The sequence below is a fragment of the Phyllopteryx taeniolatus genome, chromosome 21 (assembly GCF_024500385.1).
Source record: "Phyllopteryx taeniolatus isolate TA_2022b chromosome 21, UOR_Ptae_1.2, whole genome shotgun sequence".
In the NCBI taxonomy this organism is placed as follows: domain Eukaryota; kingdom Metazoa; phylum Chordata; class Actinopteri; order Syngnathiformes; family Syngnathidae; genus Phyllopteryx; species Phyllopteryx taeniolatus.
Window position 1 is genome coordinate 202,421 of NC_084522.1, and position 15,937 is coordinate 218,357.

The window sequence follows — 15,937 nt, forward strand, 5'->3', positions numbered from 1 at the left end:
GAAAGTGGAGCTGAAAAATGCCATTTGGTTGGAAACCAAAGCAATGTGGGCGCACCCACAAACAAGGAAGTCAAATGCTTATTTCCGAGTTGCCCTACATGCACCGAACGCGAGCGAGAGAGCGACAAACGTCGCCGACGATTGCGTTGGACGGACCCAACTCGATCCAATTCGACTTCATTTACATGCAAGCTGGCGGCGGCGTTGGCCAATTCCGATATGTTTTTTTTCGTCGTTAGTATTCTGTTCGACGCTGCAAAGGTCATAAACGCCGGTGAGTTCTTTATTCTACGACGTCACCGCAAATCCAAGTTAAAAAAAAAAAAAAAAAAAAGTCTGTTTAGCACGTCATGTAACATTCGTGATTATCATTTTGGCCGTTACCGTCCAGCCCTAGTGTGTGTGTGTGTGTGTGTGTGTGTGTGTCCAGTTTGTTAAACTGAATGTTGTCCTCACATGTGCCCCCCACCCCCACCCGTCAGACACCCACAGCCTGATGTACATCTACACGGGGCTGTCAGAGGGGGCGGCGCTCCCGGCGGGCACCCACCGGTTTACAGCCATGGGCCTGCTGGACGGTCACGTGATCGACTACTACGACAGCGGCGCCATGAAGAAGGTCCCCAAGCTGCCGTGGATGGCCGCGGAGTTGAGCGCCACCTACTGGCAGCAGGGCAGCCAGTCCCGGAGGAGCAAACAGCAGTGGTTCAAGGTCAACATGGCCATCCTGCTCAATCGCATGCAACACAACCGCTCGGGTGGGTCGCATCGCTATGATATCGGAGCTTTTCATTGGTCCCAAGCTAAAGCGCGGGCGGAGTCGTTTTTCGGACCGATCCCCGGTTGTATGTGTGCGCTTTTTTGAAACGGTACCGCGTCGTCGTTTCCCCTCAGACGTGCACGTCCTCCAGTGGATGCACGGTTGCAGCGCCGACCTGCGTCCCAACGGCAGGGCGGCCTTCCGCGCGGGCGTGGACACGTACAGCTACGACGGCCTGGACTTCCTGTCCTTCGACTACAAGCGCGCCGAGTGGGTGGCGACGGCCCCCGCGGCGCTGGAGACCAAAAGGAGGTGGGACGACGTGCAGCTCCTCAAGGACTACACCCGCGCCTACCTGGACAAGGAGTGCGTCACCTGGATGAGCCGCTACCTCCGCTACCAGCACGATCGAGCGGAGCGCGTGCGTACGTACGCCGCGCCTCATTTTCGGGGGGAGCCCCGTCAGTCGCTTACGTAACGGTGAAAGTCGCCGATGAACGCCACGTACGTGTTTGCAGCGCCGCCCACCGTCGACATGTTCGCCAGGAAGACGCGCGCCAAGAGCACGCTGCTGCTGACCTGCCTCGCCAGCGGCTTCGGCCGCAAGGACGTCGGCCTGGAGATCCGCCGGAACCGCCGCACGCTGACCAAGGAGGACGGCGTGACGTCCACTGGCGCGCGGCCCAACGAAGACGGGACCTTCCAGAGGCGGGACAGCGTGGAAGTCCTCGAGAGCGACGCCGCCGACTTCACGTGCCTCCTCCGGCATCGCCTGTCCGGACTTCACGTGGAAGCGCTTTGGGGTGAGGCGGCAAAGTACTCAGACTCTGGAATAACGGACCAGCACGGATAAAACAAAACCCACGCATTCAACTCTTGTACAACATACAAAAACGTAGCGAGTAAAAGTCAAAAGAGGTCCGCAAAATAAATCGTCATTACGCGAAAAAGAAATGAAGTATTTGTACTCACTCGCTGAGTGCGGACACTTGTCCTCCAGATCACGAGATCTTGAGCCCCTCCGGCGTTAACGTGGGCGTCGCCGTGGGCGTCGCCATCGGCGTCGGTGTGGCGGGACTTCTCGGCGCCATTTTGCTGGTCTGGCTCGTGCGCAGGAAGTGCAAAGACGGTGGGTTGCCATGGAAACACCCCGTTACCCAATCATCGCCAGATTGTCAATATCCCAGCACACGTCAATCATCTTCATCCACAGGTGCAGCTCGCGAGGCCACACCCCCAGAATCAGGTATTTGTCTTCAATTGAAAACAATTAGGGTGATGACATCGTGACGATGACGTAACGAAACCAAACGTGTGCTCTGTGTTGGTGAAGTCCAAGAGAAGAGTTTGCGGCTGCTGGAGCGCGAGGAAGGTAACGGGCTAGTCTATAAGTGGCAAACGGTCGAGCGACCGCTCTTCTCCGGCGACCGTTCTCAAACTCTTTTCCCCTGTTCCCTTCGCAGCCGCCGAGATGGGCGCCGGCCAGTCTTTGGAATCTTGCAGCACTTCCGACTCAGGTAGGTGGTCGCGGGAAGTAGAAACTGTCCATCGGTCAGTTCTGTGACGATGGGAAGTGGAAATCGATTTGATGGCCGCCATCTTGTCTCCTCGTAGGCGTGCCTTCCGAGGACTCGCTTGGCAACAACCCGGGTAAGATCCTCCCCGTTGGCTTCGGCAATCGTTGGGCTAACAGAAGCCTAACGATAACTTCATCAGTGTGGGCGGGATCAACATCAGCCCGTCTCACAGTGAACATTTAGGACCAAATCAACACTCAACGACCTTCTAAAACGAGTAAAAATCCATTTTTGAGGACAAAGCGATTGACCAAATGTTTTGACATTATCATCGACAAATCAAAACAAGATCGAATCGTCTGTCGGAGACCAGATGCAATCAGAAGTCATTTTATTTGAAGAGGTGGGAGAAGTTGACAAAAGGACCAATCAGAATTGACGTCGGCTTCGTGAAGTTTGAAAGGCGCGGAATGGCATTTTCGAAGCACAAGACCAATTTGCAGAGACTTTACAGTCCAGTTGTCCCCAAATCCACGTCCGCAGTACTGGAGGCTGACACGGGAGAGGACTTTGACTCCGGTCCGGTCCGGTCCCGTCCCCTCCCCTCCCATCCCATCCCACTCCCGTCCTTTTTTTCTGCCAGTCAATCCTGCTCGGTTGTTGGGAATGCGTATAACGATATCAGGTGATGCTCGTGCCCAATCGTGTGATTAATAGTGAAATTCGCTCCCATCCCGCGGGACCCGGCGGGGATCCCGAAAAAGGGTCCGCCTCTAATCCAACGCGCGTAAAATCATTCAGAATAAGTCTTTTGTCGATCATTTAGCGGCACGCACAAACGTTGTAGTCCGCTCTTTTGCTAACTAGCTTGATGTGAACGAAGGTCGCGGTCGACGCTTTCTGTCGGTGGACGATGACGTGCGCGTGTTGCTGTGGCAGGTGGCAGCAGACGGGCACGTCTGTCACACGGCCAGAGATCGGAGTTTCTATTATTCTGATGTTTTTCTTTCGGATTCAGGGAGGGCAGGTCTGATGGCCTTGTAGCGTATGCACTTTTTTCTTGCAATCTTTCGATTTTTGCACTAACCCTAACTGCTGAGTTTTACGGGCAAATAAATGTTTGGTCCAAATAAGTTGTATCTGTGTCTGTGTGTGAATTGCATACCTCAACATTCCTTAACACGTTTGTCCATTTTCGATTCATCTCGATCGCTGCTTCCAAACATTTGACTCCAAGTAGCACCTCAACCAATACCATATACAGAAGCGCACGAGATCGAAGTCTTCATTAAAAACATGGCAAGGGGTATATTCTTAAAAGCTGTATTTCATATTGTAAACAACTGCAACATGCATGCATGGTGTGACCATTAACTCTGTTCTTGAATGTATAAAAATAAACTGATTCAATTAAAATATAGTACACACGAAAGTGACAAAACTTTACCTAAATGGATATTCGAAATTCTGTCCATAAAAGTTATTAACAGAATTGGTCAGACAGGGCAGCCTTGGCGTAGTCCAACCCTCACCGGGAGGGAGTCCGACTTACTGCCGGATAGCTTTGTAGGTGGAATTCTTTCCCATTCTTGCTCGTTGTACAGCTTCAGCCGTTCAATAGTCCGGGGTCACCGTTGTCATATTTTACGCTTCATAACGCGCCACACATTTTCAATGGGAGACAGGTCTGGACTGCAGGCAGGCCAGTCTAGTACCCGCACTCTTGTACTACGAAGCCACGCTGTTGTAACACATGCAGAATGTGGTTTGGCATTGACTTGCTAAAATAAGCAGGGGCGTCCATGAAAAAAAAACATCGCTTGGATGGCAGCATATGTTTCTCCAAAACCTGTACGTACCTTTCAGCATCAATGGTACCTTCACAGACGTGTAAGTTACCCATGCCATTGGGACTAACACAGCCCCATACCATCACAGATGCTGGCTTTTGAACTTTGCGTCCATAACAGTCCGGATGGTTCTTTTCCTCTTTGGCCCGGAGGACACGACGTGTGTGTGTGTGTGTGTGTGTGTGTGTATATATATATATATATATATATGTGTGTGTGTGTGTGTATATATATATATGTGTGTGTGTATATATATATATATATATATATATATATATATATATATATATATGAACTTGATGTTTAGAACCAGGCTCACGTGTGACGTCACGCATACAGTTTGATGAGTGTAAATTTCTCATCAATAAGTCATATGACATTTACGCTTCGATCGTGCCCCTTCAAAACAAAGGCTAATAAATTATTTCATTTGTCCTTTCGTGGCTAAGTTTTGATCACAAAGCGAATTTTATACATCTTGACAAAAAGACAAACACCAATCAACAAACAGAAGACGCTTTGGAATATAGAAAACCGATGGGTCAGTTAGTATCAAATTTACTTGGAAAAGGCCAAACCGGAACTGTACACTGGCTTCGCTAAGGGCTTCGCGACCGACAGCTTTTTTTTTTTTTTTTTTTTCCCCCTCTACAAACTGTCCCTGTTGTTAACTCGACAAAAACAAAACAAGAGTGCGGACAGCGGCCGGTAGGCGGCTCGCTCGAGGCCCGGTCCGCTTACGTCAGATAGACTCGTCGTCGGGCAAAAGGTAGAAGAGTGAGCCGGAGCGACACTGACAACTGAGCGCGGTTCGCTCGCCCATCAACACGCCGAAGCGGAGATGCTACGCGGCTAACCGCGAACGAGTCGAGGCCGCTAGCCTTCCTGCTAACGACGCAGCGGAAGTGCTGCTAGCCCACTGCTAACAGAGTAGCAGCGAGCTCGCTACGGGGAAACATCCGCGTCAAGCTCAAACTTTGAAGCCAGCCAGCTAAGCCAATTTGGTTGACACGACCACGACCGGAAGTGGATTTGTTGCGCCTCGCCTTGTTGGGATGGTCACCTCTCAACTTCCGGTCCGTATAAACAAAGTTTGTCAATGAAGCTTGTTTTGTTTTTTCGTTTCGAGTTTGGAAGGCAGACGAACCCGTGCGTGGGCACTTGAGGGGCAACAATTAATTGACTAATTGATCACCAAATTCATCGACAACAATTTTGTTCATGAAATAATCGATGGAGAGCTATTGTTCAACTTACAATTGTCAAAGTCCTCTGATTTCAGGCTCTCACTGGTAAATATTCGCCCAATTCTGTCGTCCCCCATGAAAGCAGACTAATCGTTGTTTTTTCAAAATAAAACCTTTGCAAACATTCGCTTTTACTTTGAAAAACAACAATGAACATTTTTTGCCGATTTTCTGATGGATGTTACGGACCAAACCAGGAACTGAATCAGAATCAATGTATGGAAAAACTATGATAAACAGAAAATAATGGCCATAGTACGAATAACATGTCATTGATATGTAGTTGAACCTAAAGCGGCCTCAGCTGTGATCATCGAATTAGTCGCTGAGAAGTTGCTCTCGCTTTCAAAAAGCTTGCGGAGGACAACACAAGGGTCGCGGTGCTGGTGCCTATCCCAGCTGTCGCCCTCTCGTGTCATATTGTGTCACTTATACAAGAATCTGCTAATAAACAGCAATCCGAAAAAATGATTTTGCAATCAACTTAATCGGTGGAATAATCAACAGAATATGTGATTGGAAAAATATTGCACGGTGACAGCTCAAGATGGAACCCCGACCCCTGACCCTGACGCGTACAATGGATGTGAAGACGCCACAGCGAGGAGCCCTTAACTGAAGCAGCTCTCCGCCCAACGTCGTCATGGCGAGCCGCAGGAAGTCCAGCACGCCGTGCATGCTTCCGCCTCAAGACGCGCTCCGCTCGGACGGCGACGCCGCGGACGCGGACGGCGTCTCCCGGCCGCTGTCGGCGGAGGGAGGATACGAGTGCGAGTGCTGCGACTTCAGGACCAAAACGCTCAACCTGTTCACCGTGCACTTGGCCTCGGAGCATCCCGACGTGGACGCCGACGTGTGCGACTACCGCACCGGGAGGTACGCTCTGGCCGCATGGGGCGAAAGTACACAAATGCATGCACGTGTGGCAAAAAGACAAGGCGACGCAGAAGTACTGATTCCATTTCTGTGGAAAGCGGTACACACGCTAGAATGTACCAAAGTATCAATGTCAAAATGGCATATTTACATTCTGACAATGTAGCATCGCAAAAGGTTCTCTTCATAGCACAGATGGGGAATATGAGGACTGATACCCGAGTCTGCTCGGAAGGGCCACTTCAACTTGCGGACCTCCCAGATCAGGGATCTTCAATTGAAATTCGGGGGGCTGCGGTGCAAGGGATTTCTCGGGGCAAAGGTCCACACGCTTTGCGACAGTGACCCACCCATCCATCCATTTTCTGAGCCGCTTCTCCTCACAAGGGTCGCGGTGCTGGTGCCTTTCCCAGCCGTCATCGGGCAGGAAGGCGGGGGGCACACCCTGAACAGGTCGCCGGCCAATCGCAGGGCACATAGAAACAAACAACCATTGGCACACACACATTCACACCTACGGGCAATTTAGAGTCTTCGATCAACCTTCCACGCATGTTTTTGGGATGTGGGAGGAAAGCGGAGTGCCCGGAGAAAAGCCACGCAGGCACGGGGAGAACATGCCAACTCCACACAGGCGGGGCCGGGGATCGAACCCCGGTCCTCAGAACTGCGAGGCTGACGCTCTGACCAGTCGGTCATTTCATTTTCTTTCCTGCTTATTCTCCTGACAGGTCGCAAGTGTGCCGAAGGACAATTTTGGGTTTTCAATGAAGCTAGCGTGCATGTTTTTGGAATGTGGGTGGGGGGGACCAGAGTACCCGGGGAAAACCCACGCAGGGAAGGGAAGAACAAAGCAAAGCAAAGGCCACACAGCAAGGCCGGAGCCCAGATTTGAACCCGCCAACCTCTGTGAATTGGCAAGCGCCCGTCGAACGAGTCGGCCCGTTTTCGCTTGACAATTTTGGTGATTTTGCAAGTACGTTTTGCTTTCCATGAAAAAACTCTTCCCCGCCGGTGTCGTCAATGAATATTTGGATCCTACGGAAGGACAAGAATGCATAAACGTGGAGAAATGTATTCCCCAAAGACAGAAATACAAAGTGATTTGTCAACACACAAGTCCTCTCTTAAAAGGGTTTCCTTTTAAAAACAAAGAACAAGAAAAACGTACATCTGTAATCAACAGGCAAAAGCACATTAGGTCTCCATTTCAGCACAAAGTGTGTTTTGATGCCTGGAGCACAAAAAGAAAAGCTGGGAAAAGCACCACCGCCATCTATCTCGAGCCGAAATTTCGAGTCAGCCTGCTAACTTTGAAGTCAATCGGAACAGATCCATGTACGGCAAAGAAAAAAGGGATTTTGTTAGCCCGCAGGCAGGCCCCCTACGCACATTCCGTTAGCGTGGAAATGTCACGAAATGCTCCTCTAATCCACGCTCGTTGCCAGTTCTGCCGGTCCGGGCTTCCGAGCTCCCGCTTCGTACGTTAGCCACGGAGCACATGAGCGACATACGAGACACGGCGCTTTGAGGCCGGCTCAATTAGTGGCTGCATTTGTATTTGGTTCGTTGGGCGGGTTTGTCGTCACGCTTTCACGTGCAGTCTCTCTCTCTCTCTCTCTCTCTCGTTCTACCACCCGCAGCTACGACATGCTCGCGAAGCACAACGCACGGCGTCGCCCGGGCCAGGACAAGTTCACACACACAGTGGCGCGACGGAGCTCCCAGACGGACGACCGGCGGACCCTCGACGACCCGGCCTCTGATGACCGCTCGGGCGAGACGGGGGACAGCGGGGCGGAGTACGACACCCGGCGTAAAGACGCGGCCCCTCGTAAGACGGAGGATGGCGGGAGCGAGGGGCGTAAAGGGATCGCCCTCAGCAAGATGCCCATCATGAGGAGCCGGGCGGAGCCCAAGAAGTTCACCGCCTCGCACAAAACGCTCGCGGAACATGTCATCAAGGTGGAGAGCGAGGACGAGTACGAAGATCCGCCCGCTCTGTCACCTGCCCCTCCGGCCCTTGTGACCGCCCCCCCTCCGCCGGGCCCCGTGTCTGCGCCGCTTCAAATCCAGGCGGGGCCGCAGAGTTTCGCGGTCAACGGCCACAACGTGCTGCAAATCAAAGGCGCCCTCCCGGCCGGCGCCCTCCCGGCCGGCACCCTGGCCCAGGTTCTGTCGGCGTTGCAGAAGCAGAATCAGAGTCAGCTCCTTATCCCCATCAGCAGCATCCCGGCCTACAACGCCGCCATGGACAACAACGTCCTTCTGCTGGGCGCCTACAACAGGTAGGGAGGGGGCCGGGACGCACTTCAGCCCGGCGGTCCGATTCCAGCGTTCTGACCCATTGACCCGTGCGCAGGTTTCCCTATCCGTCCCCGTCGGAGATTGTGGCGCTGGCGTCGCAGACCAAGTTCAGCGAGGAGAACGTCAAAGTGTGGTTCTCCGCCCAGAGGCTGAAACACGGCGTCAGCTGGACGCCGGAGGAGGTCGGTATGCGCCGTCACGACCTTCTGGATCCGATCACCGATATCTTGCAGTTGTTGAGAAACAAAGTACACCGGAAACTCGGTTCGCAAACCGAATTGGTTCCCAAACGTTCGCGAACCAAAGCCATGTTTTCCATTGAGATGAATGGAGAGCGAATGAATGCGTTCCTGCCTGCCCCACAATCAAGTTACGTTGACATTGTTTTTGAATTTCTAAATAAATACAGCACAATATGGGAATACGTGGAAACGCTATCGTAGGACATGACACAGTGTTAGCGAATCAGTGAGTAATGTCCGACCCTTTTGCATTGAAGTGAGGCAATTGAGAACATTTGCAACGCTCCTGTGGATCGGGTTGATAGATCGCAACCCAAGCGATCACCGGCGAGTTCTCTCATTCGTCTCCACTAACAGTCCTTTTTCTTCAAATCAGTCCCTCCTTCCTCCACACGGGCTGCCTTTGCCGCTTCCCCGTTTGGAATATCAGCGGAAGTCGGCTGGTCGTGTCCAGAGAGTGAGGCGCGAGGACGGCGCCGGCGTAGAGGCCCGCTTTGGCGCCTCTCCGGGCACGACGAGCCGACATCAACTCGAACCAAAGGATAGATGGTAGCGTTAGTTAGCCAGAAGGCATTCTGGCTTTCTAACGAGACTACCACTGGCGCGCTTCAGTTCAGCTTCGGAGCCAAACGGGTTAGACGGCTGCCGTGTGTGACGTTTACACATCCGGACCGAGATTTTTCACGAACCCGGGCCATAGTTGATGTGAGCCGAGGTTCCACTGTCCGCCGTTGGCTGGCGACCAGATCGGAGGTGTACCCGCCTCTCGCCCGCAGTCGGCTGGGATTGACTCCGGCATACCCGCAACCCTAGTTGTACAGGTTCAGGTTCAGAGAATGGATGGGTGGGTTCCACTGGAAGGGTACATTTTGGGAGCATAAAGTCCACCGTACTGTTTGTTTGGTTTTGTTTCCAAGGGGAATTCGTTTGATCCATTTTTTGGAGAATGCGTTTCCGTCTTCTTTGGCAGAAGAAAACCGGCTCAGGGTTGGCAGGTGTCATGGCCAGTTAGAGATGTGATCTGATGCACTTTTCACGGCAGGTGGAGGACGCGCGCAGGAAGAGGTCCAACGGAACCGTCCAGACGCTCCGTCAAAGCGTCCCTCAGACGATCACCGTCATCCCCGCCAACATGGCCGCCAACGGCGTGCACTCCATCTTCCAGACGTGTCAGATCGTCGGCCAGCCGGGCCTCGTCTTGGCGCAGGTCGGCGGCGGGGCGGCGGTCGCCAATGTTCCCGTGGCGGCCCCCGTTGCGCTGACCGTCGCCGGCGTCCCCGGGAACCTACGGAAAGCCGCGGAAGCCTCCGCCGAGTCCCGCGCGGAAACGTCATCTTCGTCCGCCGCTTTGGACTCCGCCTCCAAACCCAAAAAGTCCAAAGAGCAGCTGGCCGAGCTGAAGGCCAGCTACGGCCGGCGTCAGTTCGCCACCGACGCCGAGATCTCCCGCCTCATGCAAGTGACGGGGCTCTCCAAGCGCGCGATCAAGAAATGGTTCAGCGACACACGCTACAACCAGAGGAACTCCAGGGACGTGCACCACGACAGCGGCCGAGCCGACAAAGACGACGCCCGCGACGACCCCGCTTCCTCCGCAGCCGCCATCGTCATCGACTCCAGCGATGACGCGGGCGACTTCTCGCCGACCTCGGCCCCCGCCTCCCGGGAACGCCGCGCCAAATTCCGCCACGCCTTCCCGGATTTCACGCCCCAGAAGTTCAAGGAGAAGACTTCGGGGCAGCTCGCCATCCTGGAGTCCAGCTTCCGCAAATGCGACATGCCGTCCGACGACGAGCTGACGCGCTTGCGGGCGCAGACCAAGCTGACGCGGCGCGAAGTGAATGCCTGGTTCAGCGACAGGCGCAAGGGGGCCGCGCCCCCCTCCCCTGCCTCGCCGCCCCCCACGGGTCGCAGAGTGCTGAAGAAAACTCCGGCGCAGCTCGACATCCTAAAGAAAGCTTTTTTGCGCTCGCGGTGGCCCACGGCCGAAGAGTACGACAAGATGGCGGAGGACTGCGGTCTGCCTCGCAACTACGTGGTCAACTGGTTCGGGGACACGCGATACGCCGCCAAGAACAGCAACCTCAAGTGGTTTGACCTCTACCACAGCGGCAAGGTCAGGAGATTGCCTCACGCGAGCGCCAGACGGCTCCGCCGCGCACCCGCCCGCCCGCCCACCCACCCACCCTGTTTGTGCTCCGCAGGTGGACGAGACCTCGCTGGACGGACCCGCCAGGATGCCCAAGAAGCCCAGGAAGCGTTTCCGGGGTTGGTCCAGGAGGACGCGGCGGGCGTGCGCCGGAAAACCGGACATGCACGCGCCCGGCGAGGTCTGTAAAGACACACAAAGGTTCAACGCTACTTGCGCATTTGCGTGCAGGTCGTGCAGGTCGTGCACGGCAGCCCTCGGCCGTTCGTCGAGCATTGCGCGGGGCGACCTGAAGAAAGGAAGGGCACTTGGCCGATTGTGCCGCTCCATTTGCGCACTTTAAGTGGAGATGTCGGGGCAAGGGACGCCGTTTGAAAAGTCGCGCTCGTTTGGCCCACTTCCCTATTTTTAACCGACGCTCGTCAGAAGTAGCGCCCCAAACAAAGCGCTCCAGGAGATATGTGGAGGAATTCTTCAATTGTAGCGTTTACAATTTGTCCTTCCGACACATATTTGCATACGACGTGGCACGAAATGATACCCGAGGTCTCAGATTCGCCCAGTCGGTCGCTGCCACAAAATGGATGAAGGAAACGTTTGCGTACCGTGCCGCGGTTCTCCCGTCTGCCGATATTTTGCTTCAGGTCCGCGGTTTGGAAACGGAATCGTTTGGCGTTCGGCGTTACACGCTTGCCGTTTGTCCGAGCTGAATTTCTTCGGCGTTCCCGTGACAAGATCCAAATGTCAGCAGGGCTCTACTCGCTCTTGTGAGATCCTCCATCTTGTACATGTTGGAAGAGATCCGCGTTTGTGTGTGGGCAGGCCAAGAGCGCGAAGGCCTTCCCGGGGACCTACTTCCTCCAGCGGCGAGTCGGGAGCGAGGCCCGCCCGGACCACTCGGCGTCCAAGTCGGACACGAGCGAGCGGCGCCCGGCCGACGAGGGGAAGGAGCGCCTGCGCGACCACCGACGGGAAGGCGAAGAGCGGGAAGAGGAGGCGGCCAGCGAAGGGGGCGCGGAGGCAAAAGACCTCCGCCGGGACGCCGACGAGGAAATGATCCAGGAACCGTCTCCTCGCGGGAGCCAATCGGAGTGCCAAACGTGAGCGACCGCTCAGTGCCGCTTCCTGTTTTCCAAAGTAAGATGCAGGACGCGGCCGCGGCACAGTCGTGACGGGTTCGGCACGCGTGTCGTTGGTTTTGGGAAGAACGTTCGGGACGCGGCGGCCCCACGTTCAAGCTTTTATTGTGGCGGAAACGGTTTTTGATCGGCCTTTTCTTTCTCCCTTCGGTCCACTTTGTACCAAGAGCATCACAAATATTTCTCTGAGCTGATTCTCGGAGACGTCACCCGTTGCCAACTTTCTGGGCTTTTATTGTGAAAAGTGAAAGGAAGTCCACTCGCGCCAACGTGTCCGGAAATTGGGGTTGACCTTTTACTTTTGCCAAGTTCTGACGGAGATCCCGATGGCCGCCGCTGCCGCAAACATCGCTGACAACTTTATCGACACGACAATTTGGGAAAAGCGCTTTTTTGTGCGACTCGTCTTCGGTGAATCACTTTTTTATATGGAAATGTTTTCTCTAGTGTCGATTTCCACTTGAAGACGTTTTGTTTCTAAATATATCAAACATGTTTGAAGGTCAGTCGTGAATTAAACTTCCACCGTCTCAGGTGTCGGGATTTTGGGGGCGTGGCTAAACCTTCGGCATCTGACGAGTCGGCACCTCGCCCGCTCTAGAAGCGCCGAGCGCCTTCGGTGGGCGTTCGATGAGAAATGGGCCCCCTTTTACCACCGCAGCTTGCAGTCGGCCTCCCGCCCGCAAATCCAATTGGTGTCCTTTGGCTCACGGCGCGAGACGGCGGCGCTTCAGGGAAAGATAGCGGTAGATTAGGAGCTCACCGGTGCGAGGGCGCCGCCTCACTCGGGTTTCAAAGAAAGTCGGCCGCCGAATAGACACGGGGAGCGTCCGCGAAGAGCCACAAGCGCGTGCGCCACCGACAGCGGAAGATCGGAGGTCACGCCCGCACGGTCCTGCGGCTGATTTGGCAGACTTGCTCACAGCACCGCTCCCTCCGTCCGGTGTGCCCAATCGATATTTTGGGGGGGTCCCTTTACCGGGTCTTGAAGGGACGGCGTTACCTCCGTTGTGGTTTTCCTCCCCCGCGGTAGCCGCAGAGAGCACGTCGCCGGAACGCGAGAATATCTCGGTGATATAGCCGTCGTGCGGGTCCCGGACTCGACTGTTTTCCAGCACAACAAAAAGCGCTTGAGACGAGTCCTGCATCAGCTTCCAATTCCATTTTTCTTTCCGCTCTTCCCGATTGATTTATTCTCCTCCTTTGGCTTCGACCACTTCTCTTAACCTTGCAATTTTAAAAAAACAAATAAAGATGTCAGATGTTTTTTTTACAAAGTCGCAAGTGACTGACAGTCCAACAGTCTACACGGTACTGGTGTTCGTCATCTTTAGGGTGTCAGCCTGCGGGCCGGTTCTAAAACCAGATAGAACATTGTGATTTCCTAGGAATATTGGAATACACTTGCAGAGATTCCTGTCCAGCGATATTCCTCTTTTTCCTACCTTGCCAAACGTTGTGAGAAACGATGAACAATTTGTGTCTCCACATTAATGATTCAGAATTCCATACAATTAAAGGTCATTTGAACAAATTTGTTCTTTCAGGAGTGTGTGTCAAACTGCTGACCCTAACCCAATAATATTCCAGCTGCCAGTTTCCAAAAGGTCACTGACCTTCAGGTCGCCGTGCACACCTGTGACGGAAAAACCGCCACCCCGTTATCCTTACGGCAAAATGTTTTGAGCCTCCGCACAACTCTGCCATACTATTTTACTAACCCAGAGACAAAATGGCGCGATTGTCACGTAAAAAGCGGATTGTTAGCTGGATCAATAATAGAGGAAACGGGTGAGAATTGTGGATTTTTGTTTGTCTTTTGAGGCTGCTGCCAAGGAAAGTCCCTTTCCTGGACTGCACATTTGGGCAACAGGGACTCCCCACACTTGGCTTTTTAGCCACAGGCCCATTGTCATCAAAATACGGACGTACCGCATTTGTGTGTACATGGGATAGTACGCCTGGCTCGACCCACAAGCACACGGCCGCGCTGATTTAGGTCCAGGGTTCACATTGGCTCTCAAGACAGCGAGCAGCGCGCTTCAAAGTGTCAAATCTCATTTCTTATTGTTCTTCAGTGGCGGGCGGCGAGCTTCAGGGATCTAATCCGCCTCTTAATGACACCGTCACGTCCCAAATCATTGACGGAAATCTGACATGACCGCGTGGTCTTAGAGGATGAACACCGTGAGCCAGAAACACACTTACCTTCGTCTTCCAAAACTTCACATCCAAATATGTCCAAACCTCTACAGAGGTTGGTTGCGGTGTATACATTACGATATGGCAGTTCACAATCAATATTTATCTAATAACATGACCAAAACATAACTACAGTCATTTCTTGTGTATAATACGCACCCCCAAAGTTGACCTCAAAACTATAATGCATTTTTACAATGCATGATTTTGCTTCTACCCATATGATCAAAATATTAAGTATTATCTATTTTGTTAGATTGGTTTTTTCAAAGAATCATTCCGAAGTTAAGCACTTTATTTGAGCACGTAATACTTTTCATTGACTTGCTCTTATTTTGAAATTCACAGCCCTGCTTTTATTTAGTCAAAGAGAAAACACACAGCTGTGGTCATGTTTGATTACCCGGGCAGAATTTGTAAGCTGTGTACAAGTACAAAACATGAAGGGCCAGGTGAAACACATTTCCTATTATTTGAATGGGATTCAAATTCAACTGTCAAGCATTATGATTAAACAAAACATAACCATAAAGAAATGAATGATGGTTGTTGTATTTAAAAATACAATATTTCATACATTGTGCCAGGCTATGTAAACCTATGAGCACAACTGTACATATATGCAGTCCTACTATTGGAATGAAAGTGTAGGCTACACCTTTTTCTTAACCTCTTGGTGGCGGGGGCATACTGGAATGAAAGTGTACACCTTTCTCCTAACCTCTAGGTGGCGATAGCGTATTGGAAGGAAAGTGTACAGCTTTTCATAACCTCTAGATGGCGGCATACATTTATAAAATGTGAAAGTTTTTTTCCATTTCCCCCTATACCCATGTATAATGCGCACTATTGACTTTTGACAATTTTCTGGGTGAAAAAATGTGCATTATACATGAGAAATGATGGTACTTGACATAAAATACAGAGAATACAATAAAATACAGACATGCAGAGACCTCTCGTTCTTTCCTCCTGCCCGTCTGTGTCTTCTTGACTGAACCTCACAAAGTCGAGTTTTTTGAAAATGAATTTTCAATCACATTAGACATCGCCCTCCCCAGTGCGCGTATTCAGCTCGACCAATCGGAGGTTGTAAACAGACTATTTAGCTGAACCAATCAGAGAATGGCGCAGAGCGGTGAATTTGTAATCTTATGGGTTACTAGGGTTGGGCATCGTTTGAATTTGAGCGATTTCAATTGCGGTTCCAAACGATTCTCGATTCCGATTATTTTAGGGGGCTGGGTCAAAAATGTTTGCATGGTTTAAATAAAGGGTGTCCAAATGATGAACATCCATTTTCTTAGCAACGCGGAGCATAGAGTAAAATGAACATCTGACTCGGGGCTCTTTATAATCAGTATCGATATCAAACCTATGAACTAAAAGGAAATGTGTGTGGAACTAACTCAGTTGACTTCATATTCATTAAGCAAAGCAATTTTATTTATATATATTTCATACACAAGGTAAGTCAATCTGCTCTACATTAATTAATGTTTCGGCTAAAAGTTAAATACAGCATTGTTAAAATGGTTATTTGAGACCGTTACATCACGTCAAATGGTTTATATGTGCAAGTTTTAACTTGACTTGACGTTTTAAGCTTGTCGCCTTTTATTTTGAAGGGTACCCAGCGGAATTCAGC

General features: G+C 52.0%; 2 protein-coding genes across 11 annotated transcripts in view; both read left to right on the plus strand.

Annotated features, from left to right (window-relative positions):
• Positions 1-25: 25 nt before the first annotated feature.
• Positions 26-3,410, plus strand: LOC133470967 (major histocompatibility complex class I-related gene protein-like). The gene is made up of 9 exons (XM_061759982.1): positions 26-274; positions 483-758; positions 895-1,185; positions 1,279-1,563; positions 1,761-1,889; positions 1,974-2,006; positions 2,094-2,132; positions 2,224-2,277; positions 2,375-3,410. Exons 1-9 carry the CDS (start codon positions 220-222, stop codon positions 2,518-2,520), a joined length of 1,308 nt encoding a protein of 435 aa, XP_061615966.1. The 5' UTR covers positions 26-219; the 3' UTR covers positions 2,521-3,410.
• Positions 3,411-4,748: 1,338 nt separating this feature from the next.
• The window catches only part of LOC133470957 (zinc fingers and homeoboxes protein 1-like), a 31,465-nt gene continuing 20,276 nt past the window's right edge, over positions 4,749-15,937 (plus strand). For 5 of the 10 annotated variants that reach the window (XM_061759955.1, XM_061759956.1, XM_061759958.1 and 2 more), the window contains exons 1-6: positions 4,750-6,250; positions 7,894-8,538; positions 8,613-8,739; positions 9,842-10,915; positions 11,004-11,129; positions 11,771-12,048. In XM_061759955.1, the coding sequence (XP_061615939.1) occupies positions 6,018-6,250; positions 7,894-8,538; positions 8,613-8,739; positions 9,842-10,915; positions 11,004-11,129; positions 11,771-12,048 (2,483 nt within the window). In that variant the 5' untranslated portion in view covers positions 4,750-6,017. Of the gene's footprint in view, positions 6,251-7,893; positions 8,539-8,612; positions 8,740-9,841; positions 10,916-11,003; positions 11,130-11,770; positions 12,086-15,937 lie in introns of all 10 variants that reach the window. The other 5 variants (XR_009786089.1, XM_061759960.1, XM_061759962.1 and 2 more) reach the window with 2 other exon arrangements.

Bases quoted from the DNA above. Each gene is read 5' to 3' on its own strand.
- LOC133470967 (XM_061759982.1), top strand. From the start codon at position 220: ATGTTTTTTTTCGTCGTTAGTATTCTGTTCGACGCTGCAAAGGTCATA. The intron at 759-894 runs GTGGGTCGCATC...GTTTCCCCTCAG, and splicing joins CATGCAACACAACCGCTCGG to ACGTGCACGTCCTCCAGTGG. The intron at 2,278-2,374 runs GTAGGTGGTCGC...GTCTCCTCGTAG, and splicing joins TTGCAGCACTTCCGACTCAG to GCGTGCCTTCCGAGGACTCG.